The sequence below is a fragment of the Capra hircus genome, chromosome 23, assembly GCF_001704415.2.
Source record: "Capra hircus breed San Clemente chromosome 23, ASM170441v1, whole genome shotgun sequence".
NCBI lineage: Eukaryota > Metazoa > Chordata > Mammalia > Artiodactyla > Bovidae > Capra > Capra hircus.
Genome location: NC_030830.1, coordinates 42,321,243 through 42,345,617, shown reverse-complemented (window position 1 = coordinate 42,345,617; position 24,375 = coordinate 42,321,243). Strand labels below are relative to the sequence as shown.

The following is a 24,375-nucleotide window of genomic DNA, read 5'->3' as shown; positions in this document are numbered from 1 at the left end:
GGCTCTAGTAATAAAGAGCTATGTGACCTCAAAACAAACTGTGCTACTTGCCTTGAGAATCAGGGATTTGAACTTATGATTATGTTTTAAGTACAGTCTGAGAGCATCATTCCAAATGTATGCCTCCTGCTCCTCAGGGACTATGTTTACACTGTCCTAGTTAGAGTCTCCCTGAGTCGAAAGCTCAAGCCAAGCCCTGATCCAATTCACAGAAGAAGGCTGCCCAGACACGTCCGTTATATCTGAATCACTGGCAGAACACAAGGTCCACACTGAGGCTGATAACTGAAGTGCTGTGGGCGGAGCAGGCTGGCTGTGGACAACGGCCAGGCAGAGAAGGTGCAAGCTACCAGGAGAAGTTCCCCGGACAGTTCTTCCCAGGTCCCTTCTCCATGGCCGATTTATTTTTTTGTGTTTCTAGCAAGTGTACAGCATTTATTTTATTGCATTACAAGATTCTGCCATCCTTATTAGCCTCATAGGTCATTTAGAGGAGAGATTTTATATTATTTCCAATACCTAGTACCAACCTGGCCAAGAACAAATGTTCAGCAAATATTTGTTGACTTAAATTGAAGTATTTAATTAAAAATTACAGTAAGATTCAGGAGGTATAAAAAAAAAAACAAAATTTTAATTCCTCATCTGCTGTTCAAGTCTTAGAAAAGTCTCTTTGAGTTAAATTGCACAATCATCCCTTAGTAAACATGCAAAACTCCCTGAGGAGTAAAAAAGGGCTTTGGTCAATCATTGTCACTTGAGTGTGAATCCTTCCTAGGATGAGTTGGGAAAAGCTAGCTAAAGAGAAGCAAAAGAATGGGGTACAGAATTGGTTAGTTCTGAGCTATCAGGGGTGTGACAGTCGTGAAAACCTAGAATCCCCAGAAAGGTGCCAAGGTGGAGGAGGTGGAGGAGAAGACAGTGAGACAAAAACAGAAAAAGGAAACAGAAAGATACCCATGTCTAGGCCCAGCAATTTTAATGACATTTTACATACAGATGGCTTTGATTATGGCTGAATGTTTGCTAATCTACCTACAAAATATACCCAGAAATATTATCTTCTCCTTCACTGCCACCAGAGCCACCATCATCCGTCACTCCCCCACGCCCAGGTGGTTGCAGTAGCTTCCTAAGGTCTCCTGTTTTCCCTCTCACCCTCTAACGGTCACAGCACAGCAGCCAGATAGATTGAATTGTGTCAAATGAATGAAACTGGGTTATTTGTAGAGATGCAGATGGACCTAGAGACTGGTGTACAGAGTGTCACAAAGAGAAAAACAAACACTTTTTATATTAAATATATTAAAATGTATAAGTGGAATCTAGAAAAATGGTACAGATGATCTAATTTGCAAAGCAGAAATAGAGACAGACATAGAAAACACATATATGGATACCAAGTGGGGAAGGGGGGTAGGAAGAATTGGGAGATTGGGATTGATGTATATATACACTATTGATGGGTATAAGATACAAAACTAATGAGAACCTATTGTATAGCATAGGGAACTCGACTCAGTGCTATGTGGTGACCTAAATGGGAAGGAAATTTTTAAAAAGAGGGTTTATATATGTATATGTGTGACTTCCCAGGTGACTTAGTGGCAAAGAATCTGCCTGCAGTGCAGAAGACATGGGTTCTGTCACTGAGTCAGGAAGATTCCCTGCAGAAGAAAATGACAACCCTCTCCAGTATTCTTGCCTGGGAAATCCCATGGACAGAGGAACCTTGTGTGGGCAATAGTCCATGGGGTCGAGAAGAGTCAGACTTCACTTAGTGACTAAACAACATGTCCGTGTATAGCTGATTCACTCTGCTGCACAGTAGAAATGAACACAACATTGAAAAGCAACTACACTCCAGTAAGAATAAAATAAATTTACAAAATAAAACATTCCAATGGTTTCCTGACTTACTCAAGTTAAACATCAAAGGTTTAGCATAGTAAAGAGTCTGAAACGCAGTACTTGGATGCAATCTCAAAAACGACAGAATGATCTCTGTTTGTTTCCAAGGCAAACCATTCAATATCACGGTAATCTAAGTCTATACCTCAACCAGTAACACTGAAGAACCTGAAGTTGAACGGTTCTATGAAGACCTACAAGACCTTTAGAACTAACACCCAAAAAAAGATGTCCTTTTCATTATAGGGGATTGAAATGCAAAAGTGGGAAGTCAAGAAAAACCTGGAGTCAAGGCAAATTTGGCCTTGGATACAGAATGAAGCAGGGCAAATCTAACAGAGTTTTTCCAAGAGGACGCTCTGGTCATAGCAAATACCCTCTTCTAACAACAAAAGAGAAGACTCTACACATAGACATCACCAGATGGTCAACACTGAAATCAGATTGATTATATTCTTTGCATCCAAAGATGGAGAAGCTCTATACAGTCAGCAAAAAAACAAGACCGGGAGCTGACTGTGGCTCAGATCATGAACTCCTTATTGCCAAATTCAGACTTAAATTGAAGAAAGTAGGGAAAACCACTAGACCATTCAGGTATGACCTAAATCAAATCCCTTATGATTATACAGTGGAAGTGAGAAATAGATTTAAGGGACTAGATCTGATAGAGTGCCTGATGAACTATGGACAGAGGTTCGTGACACTGTACAGGTGACAGTGATAAAGACCATCCCCAAGAAAAAGAAATGCAAAAAAAGCAAAATGGCTGTCTGGGGAGGCCTTACAAATAGCTGTGAAAAGAAGAGAAGCCAAAAGCAAAGGAGAAAAGAAAAGATATACCCATCTGAAAGCAGAGTTACAAAGAACAGCAAGGAGAGATAAGAAAGCCTTCCTCAGCGATCTATGCAAAGAAACAGAGGGAAAAAACAGAACAGGAAAGACTAGAGATCTCTTCAAGAAAATTAGAGATACCAGGGGGAGCATTTCATGCAAGGATGGGCTCAATAAAGGACAGAAATGGTATGGACCGAACAGAGCAGAGGATATTAAGAAGAGGTGGCAAGAATGCATAGAAGAACTATACCAAAAAGATCTTCATGACCCAGATAAGCACAATGGTGTGATCACTCACCTAGAGCCAGACATCCTGGAATATGAAGTCAAGTGGGCCTTAGGAAGTATCACACGAACAAAGCTAGTGGAGGTGATGGAATTCCAGTAGAGCTATTTCAAATCCTAAAAGATGATGCTATTAAAGTGCTGCACTCAATATGCCAGCAAATTTGGAAAACTCAGCAGTGGCCACAGGACTGGAAAAGGTCAGTTTTCATTCCAATCTCAAAGAAAGGCAATGCCAAAGAATGCTCAAACTACCACACAATTGCACTCATCTCACACGCTAGTAAAGTAATACTCAAAATTTTCCAAGCCAGGCTTCAGCAATATGTGAACCGTGAACTTCCAGATGTTCAAGCTGGTTTTAGAAAAGGCAGAGGAACCAGAGATCAGATTGCCAACATCTGCTGGATCATGGAAAAAGCAAGAGAGTTCCAGAAAAACATCTCTTTCTGCTTTATTGACTATGCCAAAGCCTTTGACTGTGTGGATCACAATAAACTGTGGAAAATTCTGAAAGAGATGGGAATACCAGACCACCTGACCTGCCTCTTGAGAAACCTATATCCAGGTCAAGAAGCAACAGTTAGAACTGGACATGGAACAACAGCCTGGTTCCAAATAGGAAAAAGAGTACATCAAGGCTGTATATTGTCACCCTGCTTATTTAACTTAGATGCAGAGTGCTGCTACTGCTGCTAAGTCACTTCAGTCGTATCTGACTCTATGCGACCCCATAGATGGCAGCCCACCAGGCTCCCCCATCCCTGGGATTCTCCAGGCAAGAACACTGGAGTGAGTTGCCATTTCCTTCTCCAATGCATGAAAGTGAAAACTAAAAGTGAAGTCGCTCAGTTGTGTCCGACTCTTAGCGACCCCATGGACTGCAGCCCACCAGGCTCCTCTATCCATGGGATTTTCCTGGCAAGAGTACTGGAGTGGGGTGCCATTGCCTTCTCCGTATATGCAGAGTACATCATGAGAAACACTGGGCTGGAGGAAGCCCAAGCTGCAATGAAGACTGCCGGGAATAATATCAATAACCTCAGATACACAGATGATATCACCCTTATAGCCGAAAGTGAAGAAGAACTAAAAAGCCTCTTGATGAAAGTGAAAGAGGAGAGTGAAAAAGTTGGCTTAAAGCTCAACATTCAGAAAACTAAGATCAATGGCATCCGGTCCCATCACTTTATGGCAAACAGATGGGGAAACAGTGGAAACAGTGGCTGACTTTTTCTGAGCTCCAGAATCACTGCAGATGGTGACTGCAGCCATGAAATTAAAAGACGCTTACTCCTTGGAAGGAAAGTTATGACCAAGCTAGACAGCATATTAAAAAGCAGAGATATTACTTTGTCGACAAAGGTCTGTCTAGTCAAGGCTATGGTTTTTCCAGTTGTCATATATGGAGGTGAGAGTTGGACTGTGAAGAAAGCTGAGCGCTAAAGAATTGATGCTTTTGAACTGTATTGTTGGAGAAGACTCTTAAGAGTCCCTTGGAGTGCAGGGAGATCCAACCAGTCCATCCTAAAGGAAATTAGTCCTGGGTGTTCATTGGAAGGACTGCTGTTGAAGCTGAAATTCCAATATTTTGGCCATCTGATACGAAGAGCTGACTCATTTGAAAAGACCCTGATGCTGGGAAAGACTGAAAGCAGGAGGATAAGGGACGACAGAGGATGAGATGGTTAGATGGCATCAATGACTCAATGGACATGAGTTTGGGTAGACTCCGGGAGCTGGTGATGGACAGGGAGGCCTGGCGTGCTGTGGTTCATGGGGTCACAAAGAGTTGGACACGACTGCGTGCCTGAACAGAACTGAACTGAACTGTGCTAAATATTTTGTGATAATCTATAAGGGAAGAGGATCTGGAAAACACCATATATATATATATATATATACACACTGAATCACTTTGCTGTACATCTGAAAGTAACACAATATTGTAAATCAACTATGCATCAGTAAAAATAAATGAATTAAAATAAAATAAAATATATTGAAGACTTAGAAGTGGTTCACAAGTCTTCACAGGACCAAGCTCTCCCAGTTACATCTCCCTCTGACAGCCTCAGCTTCCCCCACTCACTCTACTTTTGCCACACCGGCTCCCTATCTGTTCTTTGTACTGGCCCGGTGGTCTGCGGCCTTAGGAATTTTTCCTGACTATACTCTCTCAAGAAGCATCACCTCCACAGATGTTGCCCTCGCAAAGAAACCTATCTGCATCACCCAATATAAATTTATGAAAACCACCACCTCTTGCCCTGATAGACTTTTCTCCATACCACTTATGGTCTTCTCATAGATAAGAAAATTTACTAATTGAGGAGGGAGGGTCATTTCTCTCTCATCGTGGATTGTAAATGTTCTTCCAGCAGGCATTTGCGCAATGTTGGTTCAACGTCTTCACAACTTTGAAACGTATACATAATAAGCACTCAATACATATTGACTGCAGGAAAGAGTGATTTGTTTTGAGCCCAGATTAACCATTTTTCCTCATGGAGATACATTTCATACTGTTTGTTTCCCAGATTACATGAGGATCAGCAGAAATGGAGAAAGTCACATAGAAGCTTACCACCAAGTTTCCAGTGTGATATATTTGGAAATGTCATGATGCCTCAAAGGAGTAAGAGTTTATAAATAAAACATCAGCTATAAAAGTTCACGAAATATCAAAAAGCTCCCAAATGATTATCTAAATAAGCTATGTGCCCAGATAGCATTCAGGCCAGGGCAGCCATACCACTGGACCCTCACAGAGCTCCAGACCATCATCAGTGAGGGGCAAAATGAATGAGCTTTTGATATAATGACCACCCCAAATTTCCATGTGGAATGCCATGATAACCCACTAGGAGAAAAATATAAACTATTTTATAAGTGAAGGCCAAATATATTAGAAGCCCAAATACAACTCTGTGGATTAGCTTTCTGATATTCAGGCTTTCTCAAGGCGAAAAGAAAGGTCTCCAGCAATACACATGTTGATCAAAGAGCCATGGGAGCAACATTTAAGGAAACACACATCCTGTCTAGGGCCATGATTATACTGTAAAGTAATATTTTCAACCATATCTGAAATTAAAATATAGCCATTACATTATATAGACTCAGAACCTTCAGATTCTATGAGAAAGAAATATCAAACATGTCTTATCCCTGAACTTAGCTCAGCATTATCCAGCTGTTCCATTTTATTTTCATATCAAAGGAGAATAGGGCCCAGGCTTGGAGCTAATACCTTCCAAGCACTGATGTTTTAATTTGATCATCTTCTGTATTATAGGACCACTCTCCTTTTGGGATCTGGCACCGAGGGAAGCTGATCTAAATCTGAAACTCTTTGACTTCAAAGAGCGTTCTGTGCTCAAGTTAGAACCACAGTGGAAAGAGCCAGATAAGAAACTCCATAAAAACACAGAAATTATTTGATATCCCGAAGCTTTTGTCTATTTTCTATCAATCTATAAAATAATCTTAGCAATTTAAGCAAAGCTAGTCAAATATCAAAAGAAACTGGGAATTGAGGTAAGCTTTATCTCTTCCAGTATCCATCAGTGTTCATTTTAAAGAACTTTTATACTCAAGTTTATATATACATATATATGTGTGTGTGTGTGTATATATATATATATATATAGGGATTCCCTGGTGGCCCAGATGGTAAAGAGTCTGCCTGCAATGCGGGATACCCAGGTTCAATCCTTGGGTCGGGAAGATCCCCTGAAGAAGGACATGGCAACCCACTCCAGTATTCTTGCCTGGAGAATCCCATGGATGGAGGGGAATGGTAGGCTACAGTCCATAGGGTTGCAAAGAGTTGGACACGACTGAGCAATTTCACTTTACTCTCTTTCATATATATATATATATATATATACACACACACACACACACACACACGGGCTGATTTTTACCTAGAGAATTAATAGCAAAAAAAAAAGGAAGAAATAAATATGATAAAGAAGAGTGTTATTCAAGAGAAACTAATTTTTCAGAAGTTATTATAAATTTTATCCATTATATGAAACATTTTTCTTTTCAAAGAAACAGATAAAAATGGATAAATTATAACCACTCTTCATGTTTTTATACAGTTCACCAAATTTTATCATGCATTTCTATAAGCTTGAATTATATGAACTTGGAAATAAAGAAATTAAACAGGAATAAATAAAGCAAATGCCAAGAATTCTTCAATACTGGGAGTAGTAAGTGAGCTGTGGAGGAAAAAATCATTGAAAAACTTGATTTTAGGACAAAAAGATTTTATCAGAACTCCCTTCAGGCTCATCCTCTTTCAACTCTTCAAAAACAGGACAAAACATAAAGAAAGCAGCTGCTGCTGCTGCTAAGTTGCTTCAGTCATGTCCAACTCTGTGCAACCCCATAGACGGAAGGCCACGAGGCTCTCCTGTCCCTGGGATTCTCCAGGCAAGAACACTGGAGTGGGCTGCCATTTCCTTCTCCAATGCATGAAAGTGTAAAGTGAAAGTCAAGTTGCTCAGTCATGTCTGACTCTTCGCGACCCCATGGACTGCAGCCTACCAGGCTCCTCCGTCCATGAGATTTTCCAGGCAAGAGTACTGGAGTGGGGTGCCATGGCCTTCTGCAGAGTGAACCACAAACAGAAACTCTAAAGAAGCCAGTGGAGTAAAACTACTTTTCACAAAGGTAAAGAATAATTTAAGTATAATGCAGTGTGGTTTAAGAGAGAATTATCAATAAATTTAGGAAAAGGTAATATTTAAATCACCAGGTTTTTCTTTAATACATCACAAGTGAATTCCATAACAACATATATGTATTGAAAAAATAACCACCAGCTCATTTACTTCAAATAAACCACTTTTTCAAATTTAGAATTAGGGTAAAAGATTTCTTCCATCCCACTTGCTTTTTAAAATAGAAGGACCTCATAATCTGGAAAAATGCATTTTAAAATGATCCAAATATTATATCAATTGATCATTCTAATCATCATTGCATAATGATGATTTCCTTCCTAAGATTTAATAAATCAGGCTAAAATTATAATGAATATGAGTTATTGCTTTGTTGCAGTAAATCTCAGTTTTTAAAAAATGGCTTCAAGATTCAGTAGACTTCAATTAATATAAATGTCATCTCAGCATAAGAAACATTACCTGAGCAAGCGATTCATTGAACAACAGTTTCTTAGTACAGAGAATGGAGAAAATAATACAACCTATCTTATACGGTCATAACAAAATTAACAGACATAGTCTCTTCTAATTAAATTTTAACTGCTTTGTGTAATTACTATGATGGTTCATGATTCACAGAGAGTATTTGATCTCTGTTACTGTAATTATCATTGCTGTTATCACTAGTTGATGATAAGACCAGCATTCTTATGTGTCCACATACATTCATCTGGGACCATCTTCTGTATATTTGGTCAGGTCGTTTAACATTTCTGAAATGCCAACTGCTTTCCTCTTCATTAAGCTAAATCCTAAACACTGGAACATAAATGTTCCAACATTCCCAACATTTATGACAACGTACCTCACTAACCATATCCCATAATAATATTCTCTGAATTCAGTGAGCTTTTATACATAATCTGTATTATACTGTTAATATTGCCTTGTCCTTGTTTTCTAGGTTTACTGTAAATTTACTAAGTCTCTACAGTTTCTCCACATCATATGTATGCGTGCATGCGTACTAAGTTGCTTCAGTTGTACCCGACCCTTTGTGATCCTACGGACTGTACGCTACCAGGCTCCTCTGTCCATGGGATTCTCCAGGCAAGAATACTGGAATGGGTTGTCCTTTCCTTCTCCGGGGGTCTTCTGACCCAGGGATATAACCCACATCTGTTTCCTGCATTGGCCGGAGGGTTCTTGACCACTAGCGCCACCTGGGAAGCTCATATATATGCATGCTTTTCTGCTAAATAAAATTTGTTTTTTAAGGCAAAGGATTATCTCTTCCTTAAAAATAAAACACACATCCTCTAAAAAGCTAGTATAGTGGTGGGCATACAGTAGATGTCTAATGCATGCATTTTAAGGTGAATCATATTGTAACCTTAATAGGTTAAGATCTTGTTAACACAAGGTCACGTGGCTCTTTCATCTGTCCCATGATTAGTTCAGCACCCCGACAGTGATAGAACTGAACACAGTCTCCATGGATCCTCTAATGGTGTCATTTCAACGCACTGAACCGAAAACCCCAATCCCTTTCTAAATACAGGCACTTTCATAATTTTATTTCATGTGTATAATAATGACTGGATTCTAAGCTATCTATCTAACCACAGATAAACTCCACATCCTAAGTTACATGGGAACAGCTGGGAAGCTGCCAGAGGTGCCATTCTAGAGCAGAGGTGCCTTCTTCCAGGACAAATGAACCATGAATGCTGTGGGTAACTCCTTCAGATGTCTCCCTTCTCATATTAAAACAGATGCTGATCCATATCCTTGTTCAGCAGGTTATATCGGAGCATTTAAAAGTCAATATTTCTCCTCTCTTAATTCTATTTCCCTATACCCAGCCTGTCCACTCTTTTTGTATTTTATAATCATTACGTATTTAGTGTTTAGAATAAAGCAAGTAATTTTCACATACAAAGGAAATTTCTATTCTATTTTCCCATATATATTAATATATAACTAAATACATATTGATTTAGCTTGAGGTTTATGGAAAGCTATAAAGAAATCAACATTGTAGAGAGGGAAAAAATTAATAATAATAAATAAATGCCAGCAGAGGAAATAGAAAGTTTTCAAATTGACTTTGCAATCATTTGGGGCTTGACATATAAAATTCTGTTTTACATTAATCCTATCTACTATTCTATCAGTACAGGATATCTTGGTGGATAATACGGTTCATGTTATTAAATAAATCATAAATGTATCATATTCCCAAATCTCATCTAACTGCTCTAAATTCCGTCTTTGGGATCAATAATATAACTCATTATGCCTGGGAAAAAAAATGCCCTTAAGGCCATAGATATAAAAAGTTACCATAAGAGGATTTGCAAAATCAAAGAGGTTTTCAGAAACATGCACAATTTTAAACAGATTATAGTTCATCCACACATTCAACTACACCAAGTCTTATATCCTCTTGCACTACCTCCTTGTAGGAGCAGAATGAATATCATGATCATTGATTTTCCCCTGGAAAAAAATTCTTCTATTTTCAAAAGCAGCATGCACCATGCAACGTGCAAAAGAAATACCTTGGGTTTCTTATTCTCAGGGCCTGCTGACATGGGCAATGCACAGGGTGAACTCAGCTCCTTGGTTCTTGTGAGAGAGAAGGGAGGTGACGGAGCTGAGACAGATGACCTGTGGTCAGATATAGAGCTTTCGAATTTTCCAAGTCTTGAAGGCAGGGTAAGATTTGGGTGCAGGGCAGAGGGACTGAGCCTGTGTGCTTTTGTGGGAGGATCAGCCAGAGGGAGAGCAGAGGACCCCAGATGGGGAAGAGAGGCAGAGCTGGAGCTGGAGACAGGGGCTGGGGGTGGAGTAGACGGAGTCTGCCCTTGGCCAGAGACTGGCGCTTGTGCGCTCTTAGATCGGTTTATCAGGTTTGAAAGAGCTGGGGACGGATGGTAGCGTCTCTCCGGTGAGGAGAGCCTGGCCCTTGGGTTAGTGGGAGGAGACACAGAAGACGATGTGGAGCAAGGTGATGTAGAAGCATGCGAGCAGATATCCCTGGGCTTTCCCGGGCCTCTGGGGTCAGCATCCTGTCTGCCTTTGGAAGACAGAGGAGAGAAGCTTGGAGGGACGGGAGGCAGACCCACAGAGCTGGAGGTACCGGTTTGCAGCTGGGAAGTCACTGGGCTGCTCTTCAGAGTTGGGGGTGGCATTTTCTCTACAATCACAGAAGCGAAGCTGCTACTGCCCTGTTTTGGGGGAGAAAGGGCCGATGCCTGGGGAGGGGGTGTAGCTTTGGTGGGAGAAGGAAAGGGGAAGGATGGCTGGCTGAGGTCGGAAACTGGGTTTTCCCTTTGTTCTGGAGACCCTGATCGCAGGGAGCAACTGGAGAGGGATTTCTTAGGTGTGGGTGGGGTTTGCTTGACTTTTTGATCAAGCGTGAGCGTGGAGGAAGCCAGGGAGTTGAGAGAGAAGGTGGGACAGGAGGCTGGGGAGAGGGGCCTTTGGTGAGAAGGGCTGGACTTCAGGATGGCGGTGAGGACGGAAAGCCTGGAGGGCACCGGGGGTTTCACCCCTGACCTCGAGAGGCTCGCGCTGGAGGACGCTTGGCTACAGACCGTGGAAGAGGAGCCGTGGAAAGGGGAGGGGAAAGCTCTGGGACTCGGCGAGAGCGAGTGCGTGACGATGCGGACGGGGATGTAGGAGGCTGCACTCGGCTTCAGAGAAGCACCGGAGGCTGGTGAAGAAGAGGCTCTCGGACTCTCTTTGGGACTAAGGCCGTTCGAGTTGACCGTCTTCTTGAGGACTTCAGAAGTCTGCCCCGGGTTTTGCTGCGCTGTGCTTGGACTGGATGAAGGAGAACCTGATAACTGAGCGGGTTGGGGGACCTGTGACGTCGAGGACGTGCCCTTCGGTGCAAAAAAGGGTGCAGAGTGAGCGGAAGTTTGAAAGTACGTGGTTGTTTCTTCCACCAGGGCCCCGTGGGCATCCAGCCTCCTCGAGTGGAACTCCTCCAGGACAGAGGCGCCGGCGAGCTCGCCTGGGGCAGGTGGTGTTTTCTGATTAGTTGGAGAAACAAAGGAGAAAGCAGGTGGTTTACAGGCAAGCTGCTCAGAGGTAGTGGGAGAAGTTAACTAGAGGAAAGAGAAATAGACAGGGTCATAGGACATCATTTGTGAAACTGTCAAGGCATTCTTGTTACTCGTGCGTTTATGCAAACAGCCCTATTCGTTTACACAAAAGGAAGCCCTTAAACCTCCCCCCAAATGGAAGAAACTCAGTTTTACTAATGAGGCGTTTCTTTGAATTTGAAATAAAATATAAATAAATGGTGAACTCTTAGACACTAGATCTCATTTATTCTCTGGAATAAACATCGATATAAAAGGGTATTTGCATGTCTCCCTTTGGAAAGTAATTCATTGACAAAATCTAAAAGAGTTATCTTCTTTTGGAATTGGGTGGGTTGAAAAGATTTAAATCATCATTAATATAAATTTCAAAATGCACTTTGGAAAAGGAAATAGCTTTTCTTCCATTGTAAGACTATAAACCATAATATGATAAAAATGATTACAATATTTCAAAAGTTTAACACACTTTGTTTAAAATTCTAAAAACTTAGACTTTTCCTACACATTGTAAACCTGAAAATAATGGCCAGAATTCAAAAGATACAGCACCCAACATCAACATATAGTGATAAATTGAGAATGAAAGCCAAGGGTGAAATAGGGATGGAGTTTTAGCTTATGAAAAATATTTTCCCTAATTACTTGTCAGAATGAACAGTTAACAAATGACGTGAGTTATGCTGGAAGGAATGAATAGATAAGCAGAGTACTTTACAAATGCAGTCTGCCTGAAACAATGCAATTCACCAATCCACATCAAATAAAATGAAAATAAAGAAATAATGTCCAAAAGTGGTTAGGGAGAGCCCATAAAATAACTGGGATCTGTATTCTTGTGCTATTTTTTTTTAGTTATCCAGTATTTTAAGACAAGTACTGAAATTATAAATGATTCTAAAGCCAAATCTTTTAAAGAGCAGTTTCCTTTCAAAATTATTGAATGGACTCTATCAGTCCATAAGGGAAAGGAAAATATTTGTACCAAACAAAGAATTTAGAAAATATGTTATCAAAAATATTAATAAATATTCATTAAGTTATATATGTAAACATAATATGTAATAATATTATATATATTGCAGTATATATCAGAAAAGCTTACAACCATAATAGTTAACTTAGCAAGAGCTTCATTTATAAACTCAGTAAAAGATACTTCTTGATTTTGCTTTTTAACATGTTAAAAAGGTGCCCATCAGACCGAATGCAAAGATTTTCACATCAGAGCTTTGAGTCCTAAAAATATTTAAAACTGATAAATGCAAACAACTCATCCAAAACTTATATGTTTCTGAATTAATGTACCCAAAATATTCCTTTCTTTTCATATGTAAATTCATTTGTAAATTTGCAACACAGAATTCTTGCCACATAAATAATTTTTGAGTAATTTTGGCATGTAACCCAGAATATCTGAAAATCAGGGATAATTGAAAATCAAGCAGAATTCAATAAAACTGAGATAGAAAGTTTAACAACCTCCTCACATAACTTTTACTTAGAAACAATTCTGCTTATCCATTGTTTATAAAACCAACTTATAAGATAGCTGTAAGTGAAAGTTCTCTGTTTCCAATGATTGATCTCTTCTCACAGAAGGAATGAAGAAATTTCAAGACTATGTAGAGTCTCTTTTTATGTTATGCCATAGCTTTTGGTATAAAAAAATTTTTAATTAATCACAGCCACAAAAATCCCGTTACCTTTTCAGCCATGTTTCCAAATAAATTCATTTTATATAACAAACTCACTAATTCATCCTGATTATCCTGTTAAAATCACAGGACTGTGATTTTGAGGGTCTCCTCAGAAGAAAAGACTCTTCTCTCCAACTTCCTCAAGACCATAGCTTCTAATTACCAAACATTCTATTTCATGAAGTGCTGTCTTACCTAATATAAGTAATTCTAAAACTAAAGAACTAAGAAAAGTTCAAAGAGAAAGATTCTGAAGAGTCTAAGAATGTTTTTATTATATTTTTCTAATCAATGTATTAATAAGCATTTGCAATATATTTTTCTAATTTTATATTATCCTAATTTATACTAAAATAAAAATGTGGTACCATATTCTTATAAAATTCCCAGGAGAGAAGGCCTTTTGTAACAAAAAAGATTCATTTCTTGAGTTCCTCTTACTAATCAGTTTAAAAAAAAAAGGGTGTAAAGATAGGAATAATTTTATGCAGAAAGAAAGGATGGATACCTGTCAAAATTTAGTCAGCTTACTCAGAAGAGGACTCTTATTTTGCCTCTCATCTATAAACCCCTTACAGGGGATAATACAGAAGACCAGTCCTGGGATTTCTTGGGAGGGAATGATGCTGAAGCTGAAACTCCAGTACTTTGGCCACCTCATGCGAAGAGTTGACTCATTGGAAAAGACTCTGATGCTGGGAGGGATTGGGGGCAGGAGGAGAAGGGGACGACAGAGGATGAGACGCTGGATGGCATCACTGACTCGATGGACGTGAGTCTGAGTGAACTCCAGGAGTTGGTGATGGACAGGGAGGCCTGGTAGGCTGCAGTCCATGGGGTCTCGAAGAGTCGGACACGACTGAGCGAGTGAACTGAACTGAACTGAACTGAAGATGCCTGCAAATTATTTCAACCCCTTCATCCTCCCCCATTAATACCCTCTGTTCTGTTCTCTAGGTTTGTTACTGATGCCTAATTCCTTCTCTCTCAAGCCCGTTCTCTGTCTTCTCCTCCATTTATTTTCTAACCTGACCTTTGTTGCTGCTGCTGCTGCTGCTGCTAAGTCGCTTCAGTCGTGTCCGACTGTGCGACCCCATAGACGGCAGCCCACCAGGCTCCCCCATCCCTGGGGTAAAACTTCTCTAAAAACACCGCTGACCACGTACTCTCATCCCCAGCTCTCTTCTGATTCCTTGAGACCCCCTCACCATACACTTCCTTCAAAATCATTTTCAAAGCTTTCTCCTAGAAAAGCTATCCTGAGCTCTGAATACATTCACAATAATCTGCATAACAGAGGATGCTTGCAATGTTCTGCTCTCATCAGGGGGATGATGTTAATCCTAAATCCACCCTTGGGTCCTGCATAATAGAAATCATCAGTTATTTGAACAACCAATCTCTGTAATAGAGCTGCCTTGTCATTTTAGTAAGTCTAAAATTAACTGTTTCTCAGCACTATTCACAATAACCAACATATGGAAACAACCTAAATGTCCTTCAACAGATGAATGGATAAATGATACATATATAAAATGGAATACTGCTCAACCATAAAAAAGAATGAAATAACACCATCTGCAGCAGCATGGATGCAGCTAGAGATTATCATACTAAGCAAAGAGAGTCAGAAAAAGAAAGATAATACCATCTGGTATCACTTACATGTGGAATCTAAAATACGACGCACGTGAACCTAACTTCAAAACAGAAACAGACTCCAGACATAGAAAACAGACTTGCGGATGCCAGAGGAGAAAGGTTTGGGGGAGAGACGAGTGGGAGACTGGGCTTAGCAGATACAAACTATTACAGGTAGGATGGATAAACAGGATCCAACTCTATAGCACAGAGAACTATATTCAGTATCCTATGATAAACCATAAAGGAAAAGAACTTGAAAAAATGTATATATATACATCGTGTGTGTGTGTATAATTGAATCATTTGGTTGTACTGTAGAAATTAACACATCATTGTAAATAAACAATACTTCAATAAAAATTAACAAATAAAATTAACTGCTTCTGTGTATATTCAGTTTTTTCCCAGGGTGTCCATGGATTCTGAAACATCAGACTCAAAGCCAGAGTGTCTGATCTGCTGCCTGATGTTCTGAATAGCTACGAAGATTTGAACAAGGTTGGTCCATACATATAGTTGTACTTGTAAGGCCGGACCCCAGGGGCCATGATGGGCCGCCCCTCCTCTCCCTCCCGCTGGCAGGAGAAGCCCCTAACGGAAGAAGACTCCCAGACCCCGAGGACCAATGACAGCACACTTCGCCAGCTACAGCCACCCTACCCCAGCCCCTTCGAAGGACCTGTCAGCCCGCGATGCCTCGGCCTGACGACCTATCCGAACCCCCGTCCATCTAGCCTGACCATCCCTGGCAATGAACCTATAAAAACCACCCCCAACACAGTCCCCGGTGGGGACTTCCCTCGACCTGCCTCGTTTGGGTGCGGGAACCCCGCCCAGGAGTACTTTCCCATTAAAGCCTGTTAGACACTCTTTTGGTGTCCTGGTCGTCTTTTACCTAACAGTACTCTTTCCCCTCAATCGATATAGTCATGCAAGGCAGAAACTTCTGATTCTCCCGTGTCCTCAGATGCAGTCCTTAGATTATAACAGCTAGGTCTCCCAACATACCTACTACTCTGTCCTCTTCTCAGGGACAGACATTCATAGTGTCATCAACACGTCCCCATATCTACCATGAACCGATTGTTCCTTCACAACACAGCCCTTCTCTTATGACCCAGTCTCATCTCCCTCAACCCCTGCTAGTTTGCATTTTAGGTTTTAAAATAACTTTTTCAATCTCAACCTTTTGCAAGCACTGTCAACATTCTGTCTTGTTCTTTTGCAGATCCACTTGGCAAGTTGTTATTCTTAAATCAGTTCCACCAACTGTCCTTACGCTCCTAGATCTAGTTTACCTAAAGGTACTATTTTTAAAAACCTAACATAATCCTGTCGATTGGCAGGGCCACTGCACTTATTTATGAGTTTGTCCTGCATAAGGGTATCAACTGAGAATGAGAAAGACCTTTCCTGAATGAGGCAGAGGGGGTCCCTGTCTCTAGTTCACCCGCGCCCTGGTGGATGGGCACCAACATAAACGTAAGCTCTTTAAATCTCAGCAGGGCTGTGTGCCACGCACCTTTGGTGTGGACTGTTTGGGATTTTTTCCTTTTCTTATATTTTGACCTCAGCTTCCTCTCCTGTTCTAAACAACAGCCTTCAACAAAGTTAACACTCTCCACAAACCCTTTTCCCAACACCACCCTCACTGTATTCAATAGATGACCTAGGTTATTTTTATCTAAGGAAAATTGAGATTACCAGGAAAATTAAATTTTTCTAGAACTTTCTTTCACCCCTTTCATTCATTCTATGGAAACATAATGGACTTTCCCTTTTCAAAATGCAAATTCCCCACTGTGCTCTGCATTCCAGCAGCTTTTGTTTTCTCAGGGATACCATTTCATCAGTCCCCTGCCCTCCATAAGCTACATATCCATCTTTTTCTTTTTTTTTTTAACTGATTCACTCATCCTAAAAGCAGAATACTTACAATCTTTAAAAAGTAATGACTATCATGTAGTGGACTGTAAAAATACCCACATTTTTCTACTCTTTTTATAAGAAAGGCAAAGTCCTTTTCTTCACTCACCGTTTAACTCAACTGGCCATATGACTTGTTTTGACCAGTGGGTCATTAGCAAATGTAATATAAGACATATTGAATTGAAAAGCACTTGTGGATTGGTGCTTGCTGAGTGGACAGCACCACCTTGATGTAAACGAGCCCAATTCCTCACTGCAAGAACTACAAGGCCACATCTTAGTTAACCAGCCAGCAGCTGACCCAGAAGCCAACTGCAGGCACATCAAGAACCACAGTAAAGATCACCTGAGTCTGACCCAGATCTGTAGAACCACCCAGCTAAACACAAACTGTTGATCTATAAATTTTTTTAGCTAAATAAATGGTTGCTGTTTGAAAACACAATTTTGGCACAGTTCATCAAGCAGCAAAGGCTAACTGATAAAAGCATGTGCACATACAAGCACCAAGTCCTGCGGCATCCATAAACACCCTATTCACAGGTCCACAGAGCTGTATTCTGAGTCACATCTGAATCTGTATCTTTGTGTTGATTTCCTTATTTCTTGTGGCCAACAAACCCTAAAGTAACTTCCCACAGAAGCCCTCATCCACTGCCTTCATAATCCCCTCTTAATTATAGATGGAAACTGTGACTTGCTTCTAGCTAATCGAACCTGGCAAAGGATTTTACAGATGCATTTAAAGTTCCTAATCAGGTGACTTTAACTTAATCAAACAGGAGATACTCCTGAGTAGGCATCACCTAATGCAATAGGGCAATCTGTTTCTTTAACTTTACCCTTTGGATTCTATTGCTTATGCTACAATATATTGCCAATAGCCGGAAATATACAGGAGAGCCCATTCTCAAGGCTCTTAACTTTAAAGGCATAACACTTTCCCATTCTTATAGAGATAAAAAGGGGCGGAACAGAGAATAACATCTATCTTGTTGGCAGTTTATAGGAACATCATGGCCTGACCTATATGGACAGCTGCAAGAACAAAGGATTCCAACACCAAGAAGTTTGCAACAACTAACCACATTTCCTTCCTTTTTAGTATCAATTAAAAAAAAAAAAAACTGAATACTAACTTGGGGAAGACAGTTCCTTGGAACAGTGGCTTGCCATCTTTTTGGTCAGCTCAGTTCAGTTCAGTTTAGTTGCTCAGTCATCTTCCACACTTTGCGACCCCATGGACTACAGCATGCCAGGATTCTCTGTCCATCACCAACTCCTGCAGCTTGCTCAAACGCACATCCACCAAGTCAGTGATGCCACCCAACCATCTCATCCTCTGTAGTCCCCTTCTCTGCCTGCCTTCAATATTTCTCAGCATCAGAGTCTTTACCAATGAGGCGGTTCTTTGCATCAGGTGGTCGAAATGTTGGAGCTTCTGCTCCTTCCAAAGAATATTCAGGAATTATTTCACTTAGGATGGACTGGTTGGATCTCCTTGCAGTCCAAGGGACTCTCAAGAGTCTTCTCCAACACCAGAGTTCAAAAGCATCAACTCTTCAGCACTCAGCTTTCTTTATGGCCCAACTCTCACATCCATACATGACTACTGGAAAAACCATAACTTTGACTAGATGGACATTTGTTGGCAAAGTAATGTCTCTGCTTTGTAACATGCTGTCTAGCTTGGTCTTAGCTTTTCTTCCAAGAAGCAAATGTCTTTTAATTTCATGGCTGCAGTCACAACCTGCAGTGATTTTGGAGACCAAGAAAATAGTCTGTCACAGTGTCCATTGTTTCCCCATCTATTTGCCATGAAGTGATGGGACCGGATGCCATGATCTTAGCTTTTTGAATGTTGAGTTTTAAGCCAGCTTTTCCACTCTGCTCTTTCACTTTTATCAAGAGGCTCTTTAGTTCCTCTTCACTTTCTTCCATAAGGGTGGTGTCATTTGCATATCTGAGGTTATTGGTATTTCTCCTGGCAATTTTGATTCCAGCTTGTGCTTCGTCCAGTCTGGCAATTCACATGATGTGCTCTGCATATAAGTTAAATAAGCAGGGTGACAATTTATAGCCTTGATGTACTCTTCCCGATTTGGAACCATTTCATTGTTTCATGTCTGGTGCTAACTGTTGCTTCCTGACCGGCATATAGGTTTCTCAGGCAGGAAAGGTGGTCTGGTATTCCCATCTCTTTCAGAATTTTCCAGTTTGTTGTGATCCACACAGTCAAAGGCTTTGGCATAGTCAATAAAGCAGAAGTAGATGTTTTTCTGGAACTCTTGCTTTTTCAATGATCCAGCGGATGTTGGCAATTTGATCTCTGGTTCCTCTGTCTTTTCTAAATCCAGCTTGAACATCTGGAAATTCTCAGTTAAACTCAGTACTGTTGAAGCCTGGCTAGGAGAATTTTGAGCATTACTTCACTAGCGTGTGTCATGAGTGCAACTGTGAGGTAGTCTGAGCATTCTTTAGCATTGCCTTTCTTTGAGATTGGAATAAAAACTGACCTTTTCCAGACCTATGGCCACTACCAAGTTTTTCAAATTTGTTTGCGTATTGAGTGTAGCACTTTCACAGCATCATCTTTTAGGATTTGAAACAGCTCCACTGGAATGCCATCACCTCCACTAGCTTTATTTGTAGTGATGTTCCTAAGACCCGCTTGACTTCACATTCCAGGATGTCTGGCTCTAGGTGAGTGATCAGACCATCGTGATTATCTGGGTCATGAAGATATATTTTGTATAGTTCTTCTGTGTATTCTTGCCACCTCTTCTTAATATCTTCTGCTTCTGTTCAGCCCATACCATTTCTGTCCTTTATTGTGCCCATCTTTGCCTGAAATGTCCCCTTGTTATCTCTAATTCTCTTGAAGAGGTCTCTAGTCTCTCCTATTCTACTGTTTTCCTCTCTTTCTTTGCATCAGTCACTGAGGAGGGCTTTCTTATCTCTCCTTGCTGTTTTTGGAACTCTTCACTGAGATGGATATCTTTCTTTTTCTCCTTTGCTTTTCATTTCTCCTGTTTTCTCAGCTGTTTGCACGGCTTCCTCAGACAGCCATTTTGCCTTCTTTGTATTTCTTCCTCTTGGGGATGGTTTCACTCACAGTGTTATGAGCCTCCATTCATCGCTCTTCAGGCACTCCATCATATCTAATCCCTTGAATCTATTTGTCACTTCCACTGTATAATTGTAGGGGGTTTGATTTAGGTCATACCTGAACTTTCCTCAATTTAAGTCTGGATTTGGCAATAAAGAGTTCATTATCTGAGCCACAGTCAGCTCCCAGTCTTGTTTTTGCTGACTGTATAGAGCTTTTCCATCTTTGGCTGCAAAGAACATAATCAATCTGATTTGGGTGTTGACTGTCTGGTGCTGTCCATGTGCAGAGTCATATCTTGTGTTGTTGGAAGAGGTGTTTGCTATGACCTCTGCATTTGTATGAGCAGTGCATTCTCCTGGCAAAACTCTGTTAGCCTTTGCCCTGCTTCATTTTGTACTCCAAGGCCAAACTTGCCTGTTACACCTGGTATCTCTTGACTTCCTACTTTTGTATTCCAGTTCCCTATGATGAAAAGGACATTTTTTTTGTTTGTTTTTTTGATGTTAGTTCTAGAAGGTCGTGTAGGTCTTCATAGAACTGTTCAACTTCAGCTTCTTCAGCATTACTGGTCAGGGCATAGCCTTGGATTACTGTGATATTGAATGGTTTGCCTTGGAAATGAACACAGATCATTCTGCTGTTTTTGAGATTGCACCCAAGTACTGCATTTCAGGCTCTTTTGTTGACTATGAGAGCTACTCCATTTCTTCTAAGGGATTCTTGCCTGTAGTAGTAGATATAATGGTCATCTGAATTAAATTCATCCATCCCAATCCATTTTAGTTCACTGATACCTAAAATGTTGATATTCACTCTTGCCATCTCCTGTTTGACCACTTCCAATTTACCTTGATTCATGGACCTAACATTTCTGGTTCTTATGCAATATTGCTCTTTACAGCATCAGACTTCACTTCTATCACCAGTCACATCCACAACCGGGCGTTGTTTTCACTTTGGCTCCGTCTCTTCATTCTTGCTGGAGTTGTTTCTCCCCTCTCCTCCAGTAGCATACTGGGCACCTACCGACCTGGGGAGTTCATCTTTCAGTGTCATATCTTTTTGCCTTTCATACTGTTCATGGGGTTCTCAAGGCAATAATATGAAATGGTTTGCCATTCCTTTCTAAAGTGGACCACATTTTGTCAGAACTCTCCACCATGACCTTTCTGAATAAAGTTGCTAGTTCATGTCCCAATAACTCTTCTCTCAATTTATTGACCTGACATATTGCAAGTAGTATGAGCTTGGACTTGGTAATACTAATCAAGTGGGCCCTTTAAAAGAGGTTCCAAGTGCTAGCAATCAAAGTAATAAACTCTCTCTATTGCCAGCTTTATGAAGCAAGCTGCCATGAATTCTACATCCTCAAGGGAACTAATTCTGCCAACAACACAGGGGAGTTTGGAGGCAGACCCTTCCCTAGAAAAGCTTGAAAGATGAGATGAACTTGACGTCTTGGTTTCAAACTTGTAAGACCCAGCTCAGCTGTGCCCAGACCTCAGATCTACAAAAATCTGGAGAAAATAAATAGGTGTTTTTTTTAAGCCACTAAATTTATGATAATCTGTTATGCAACAATAGAAACGTAATACTTTCCCCCTGATTCTTAACAGCTTTTACCCCATGCTTCCACAGAATCTGCCATCAGCAATGTTTACAATGGTTTTTTTTTTTCCTTAAGCTCCACAGTCACTTGAATCCCTTATCTCTTCTGATTTCTCTGCAGAATCTGGCTTCCAATCTTGTCCTCTTTTTTAAAACTGTTTATCTGTGGCCTGTATTTCATCACTCTCCTAGTGTATTTCCTAGGATATTTGATGAGCTCTTAGCGCCTTCTATTTCTACCCTCTCCTTGCATGTCAGTACTTCCCTGGCTGTCTCCACTGCCTGGAATGGTGGTCGGCCAAGAATACTTTGGCTCATCTTTCACGTTTCAACGCAGACGAATGTGAACCCTTCCCGCTAGTCCAGGCCAATCTAGGCCTCCTGCCTCAAGATGTGTCCCTCTCCCTTGAATATATCACCTTTCATTGTCATCATTTTCAGGTTGCACCTGTTTTCCAAGCCCCTTGAAGGCAGGTACTATGTTTTGTTTTGTTTTGTTTTGTTTTTTAAGTTTACTTCCCTAGTGTCTAATGCCTGGCATGTTACCTTCTTGCAGGAATGAAGAAATAAATGTCCAGTGGGTTTAGGAAGGCCAGAGATCAGGGTCATGGGAAAAGGAGGATCATTCATTCATTCATCAGACACTTTCTAAGCACCTATAGCGTCCCAGGCATAGGGGTTAGGTGATAGGGGTAAGAAGGTGAGCAGATTTTTTTGTCTTCACATGGCTCAGAAATCTACTGGGGTAAGAGAGACATAGAAAGGCCATGCTGACATAATGTGCCAGTACGAACAGGGTATTTCAGTGTAAAATAAAGGCCTCGGACTGTAAGAAAGGTTTCTATATATAATGCCTGTGCAAATGATTTTCCAGACTCTCTTTTCCACAGACCCCTAAAATCCAGTCTCTTAATTACAATAATATGTGTGCCAATGTCCAAATTTCCCAGAATTTGTTATAAGAACCTCCTCTATTTGACCACCATTAGTTCTTCTGATCTTACACTTCATGTCCTTTCTTAAATTCTGACATCCAAACTGTGTTTGAACCAATTTCTAAAAAATTTCCCTCCACCCATATTCCTTACGCTATGCCCCCGAACACACTGCCATTTCTAACTTTGTTAAATACAGTGAGTCATTCCTGAGAATGTACCATGGGCTGGGAACTATTCTAGCCTACACAGATGATCGCATTCAATCCTCACAAGGAAAATGGATAGAATCACTCCATTCTTCAAAGGAGGACACTAACGTTTACGATTTCAAGTCACTACCCAGATGGGCATGACTATAAGTTGCCTGTCTCATTTTCGCTTTTTCATACTATCTCTCCAAAGCATGACCCCCCCTTTCCTCTCCACTTATCCACTCTTCAGCTTGATGTCTGCCCATCACCCCACTCACACTGTTCCCATCAAGGTTATCCAATGACTTCCTACATATATAGGAATTGTCTATTCCTATAAATGTCTATATTTATTGGACTTGGAGGGCCCTACTTTATTTGGCTTTGTTCTGTATTTTATTTGACTTGCATTACATTTATAATATTTTCCATTGTGTTACAAGTTTTTTCATAAACCATGTTCTAGAATAATATTTGAATAGAAGGCAGCAGGCAGCCCTTCAGAGAAGAGCTGGTCAGATGCTGGGCAACCTCATCCCCACTCCCAGAGGAGGTGTGTGTCCAAGCAGGTGACTGGGACGAGGCTCTAGGCTTGCACCTGGGGCAGCAGAAGGGGTCCCATCTTCCAGACTGAGACAGTGGCCAGGTCAGACCCCCACATGCCTGCCTCCATCCCCACAAATCTTCTAGTTTTACTAGTAATCAAAGAAGAGAAAGCCCCTCCTTTCCTTGCAGGGGCCACACCTTCCCACAGGGGCCCCAGGGGCTTCACCTCCAGTTCTATCAGCAAAAGGCATTCTGATCTTTCCCTTCCCTTTGATCTTGCCCTCTTGATCTCTTAGCTTCTAATCTGCTCTAAATCAATCAGGAGCAAATATTAACCTGACTGTCCCAGTTGGCAGAATTACTTGCTGCTGCACAGTAAGAAAATCTGGCAAGCAGCTAGAAAACACAAAAGTACAGAGTTGGCGAGGAAAGCTGCCTGCTTCAGGCGGTCTCCTGACATCAAAGGGAGAGAACCATGTGTTTCCTGTGTGATAATCCCATGTTCGTGCTGAAAACATGCCATGCTGCCAGAATGTTCTTTCACAGATTGGTATTCCGTGCTCCCAAATGGATGTAATTGATACCAGACTCACTTGAGCTTAATAAAGAAAACATTAGTGAGATACCTTAAAATTACTGATTAATCCATGTCTGTATATTTTGCTATCTTGGCCCTGTTTATAATTTTTTTGATGAAAGCCTCTTTCGCTTTCCCTGCATGAAACCCCCCTCTCCAACTTTTGCAGTTCCCTCTCAGCCTCCTTCTTTGCTTCTCATCTTTCACAAGTTCTGGATACTTTACTGTGTCCTATCTTGTACCCCGTGTCTTCCAGGGCAGCATTCTTTCCATGACTAAACAATTCCATTCTCATAGCTTCGG

The 24,375-nt window shown here is 40.8% G+C and overlaps 1 protein-coding gene across 14 annotated transcripts in view; it reads right to left on the bottom strand.

The window, feature by feature from the left end:
• The window catches only part of MLIP (muscular LMNA interacting protein), a 306,379-nt gene that overhangs the window by 120,494 nt on the left and 161,510 nt on the right, over positions 1–24,375 (bottom strand). For 9 of the 14 annotated variants that reach the window (XM_018039224.1, XM_013973910.2, XM_013973911.2 and 6 more), the window contains one exon: positions 10,277–11,755. The exons of 1 other annotated variant lie outside the window; for it this stretch is intronic. In XM_018039224.1, coding sequence (XP_017894713.1) covers positions 10,277–11,755 — 1,479 coding nt within the window. Of the gene's footprint in view, positions 1–10,276; positions 11,831–24,375 lie in introns of all 14 variants that reach the window. 4 more of the 14 variants (XM_005696194.3, XM_013973909.2, XM_018039223.1 and 1 more) reach the window with 1 other exon arrangement.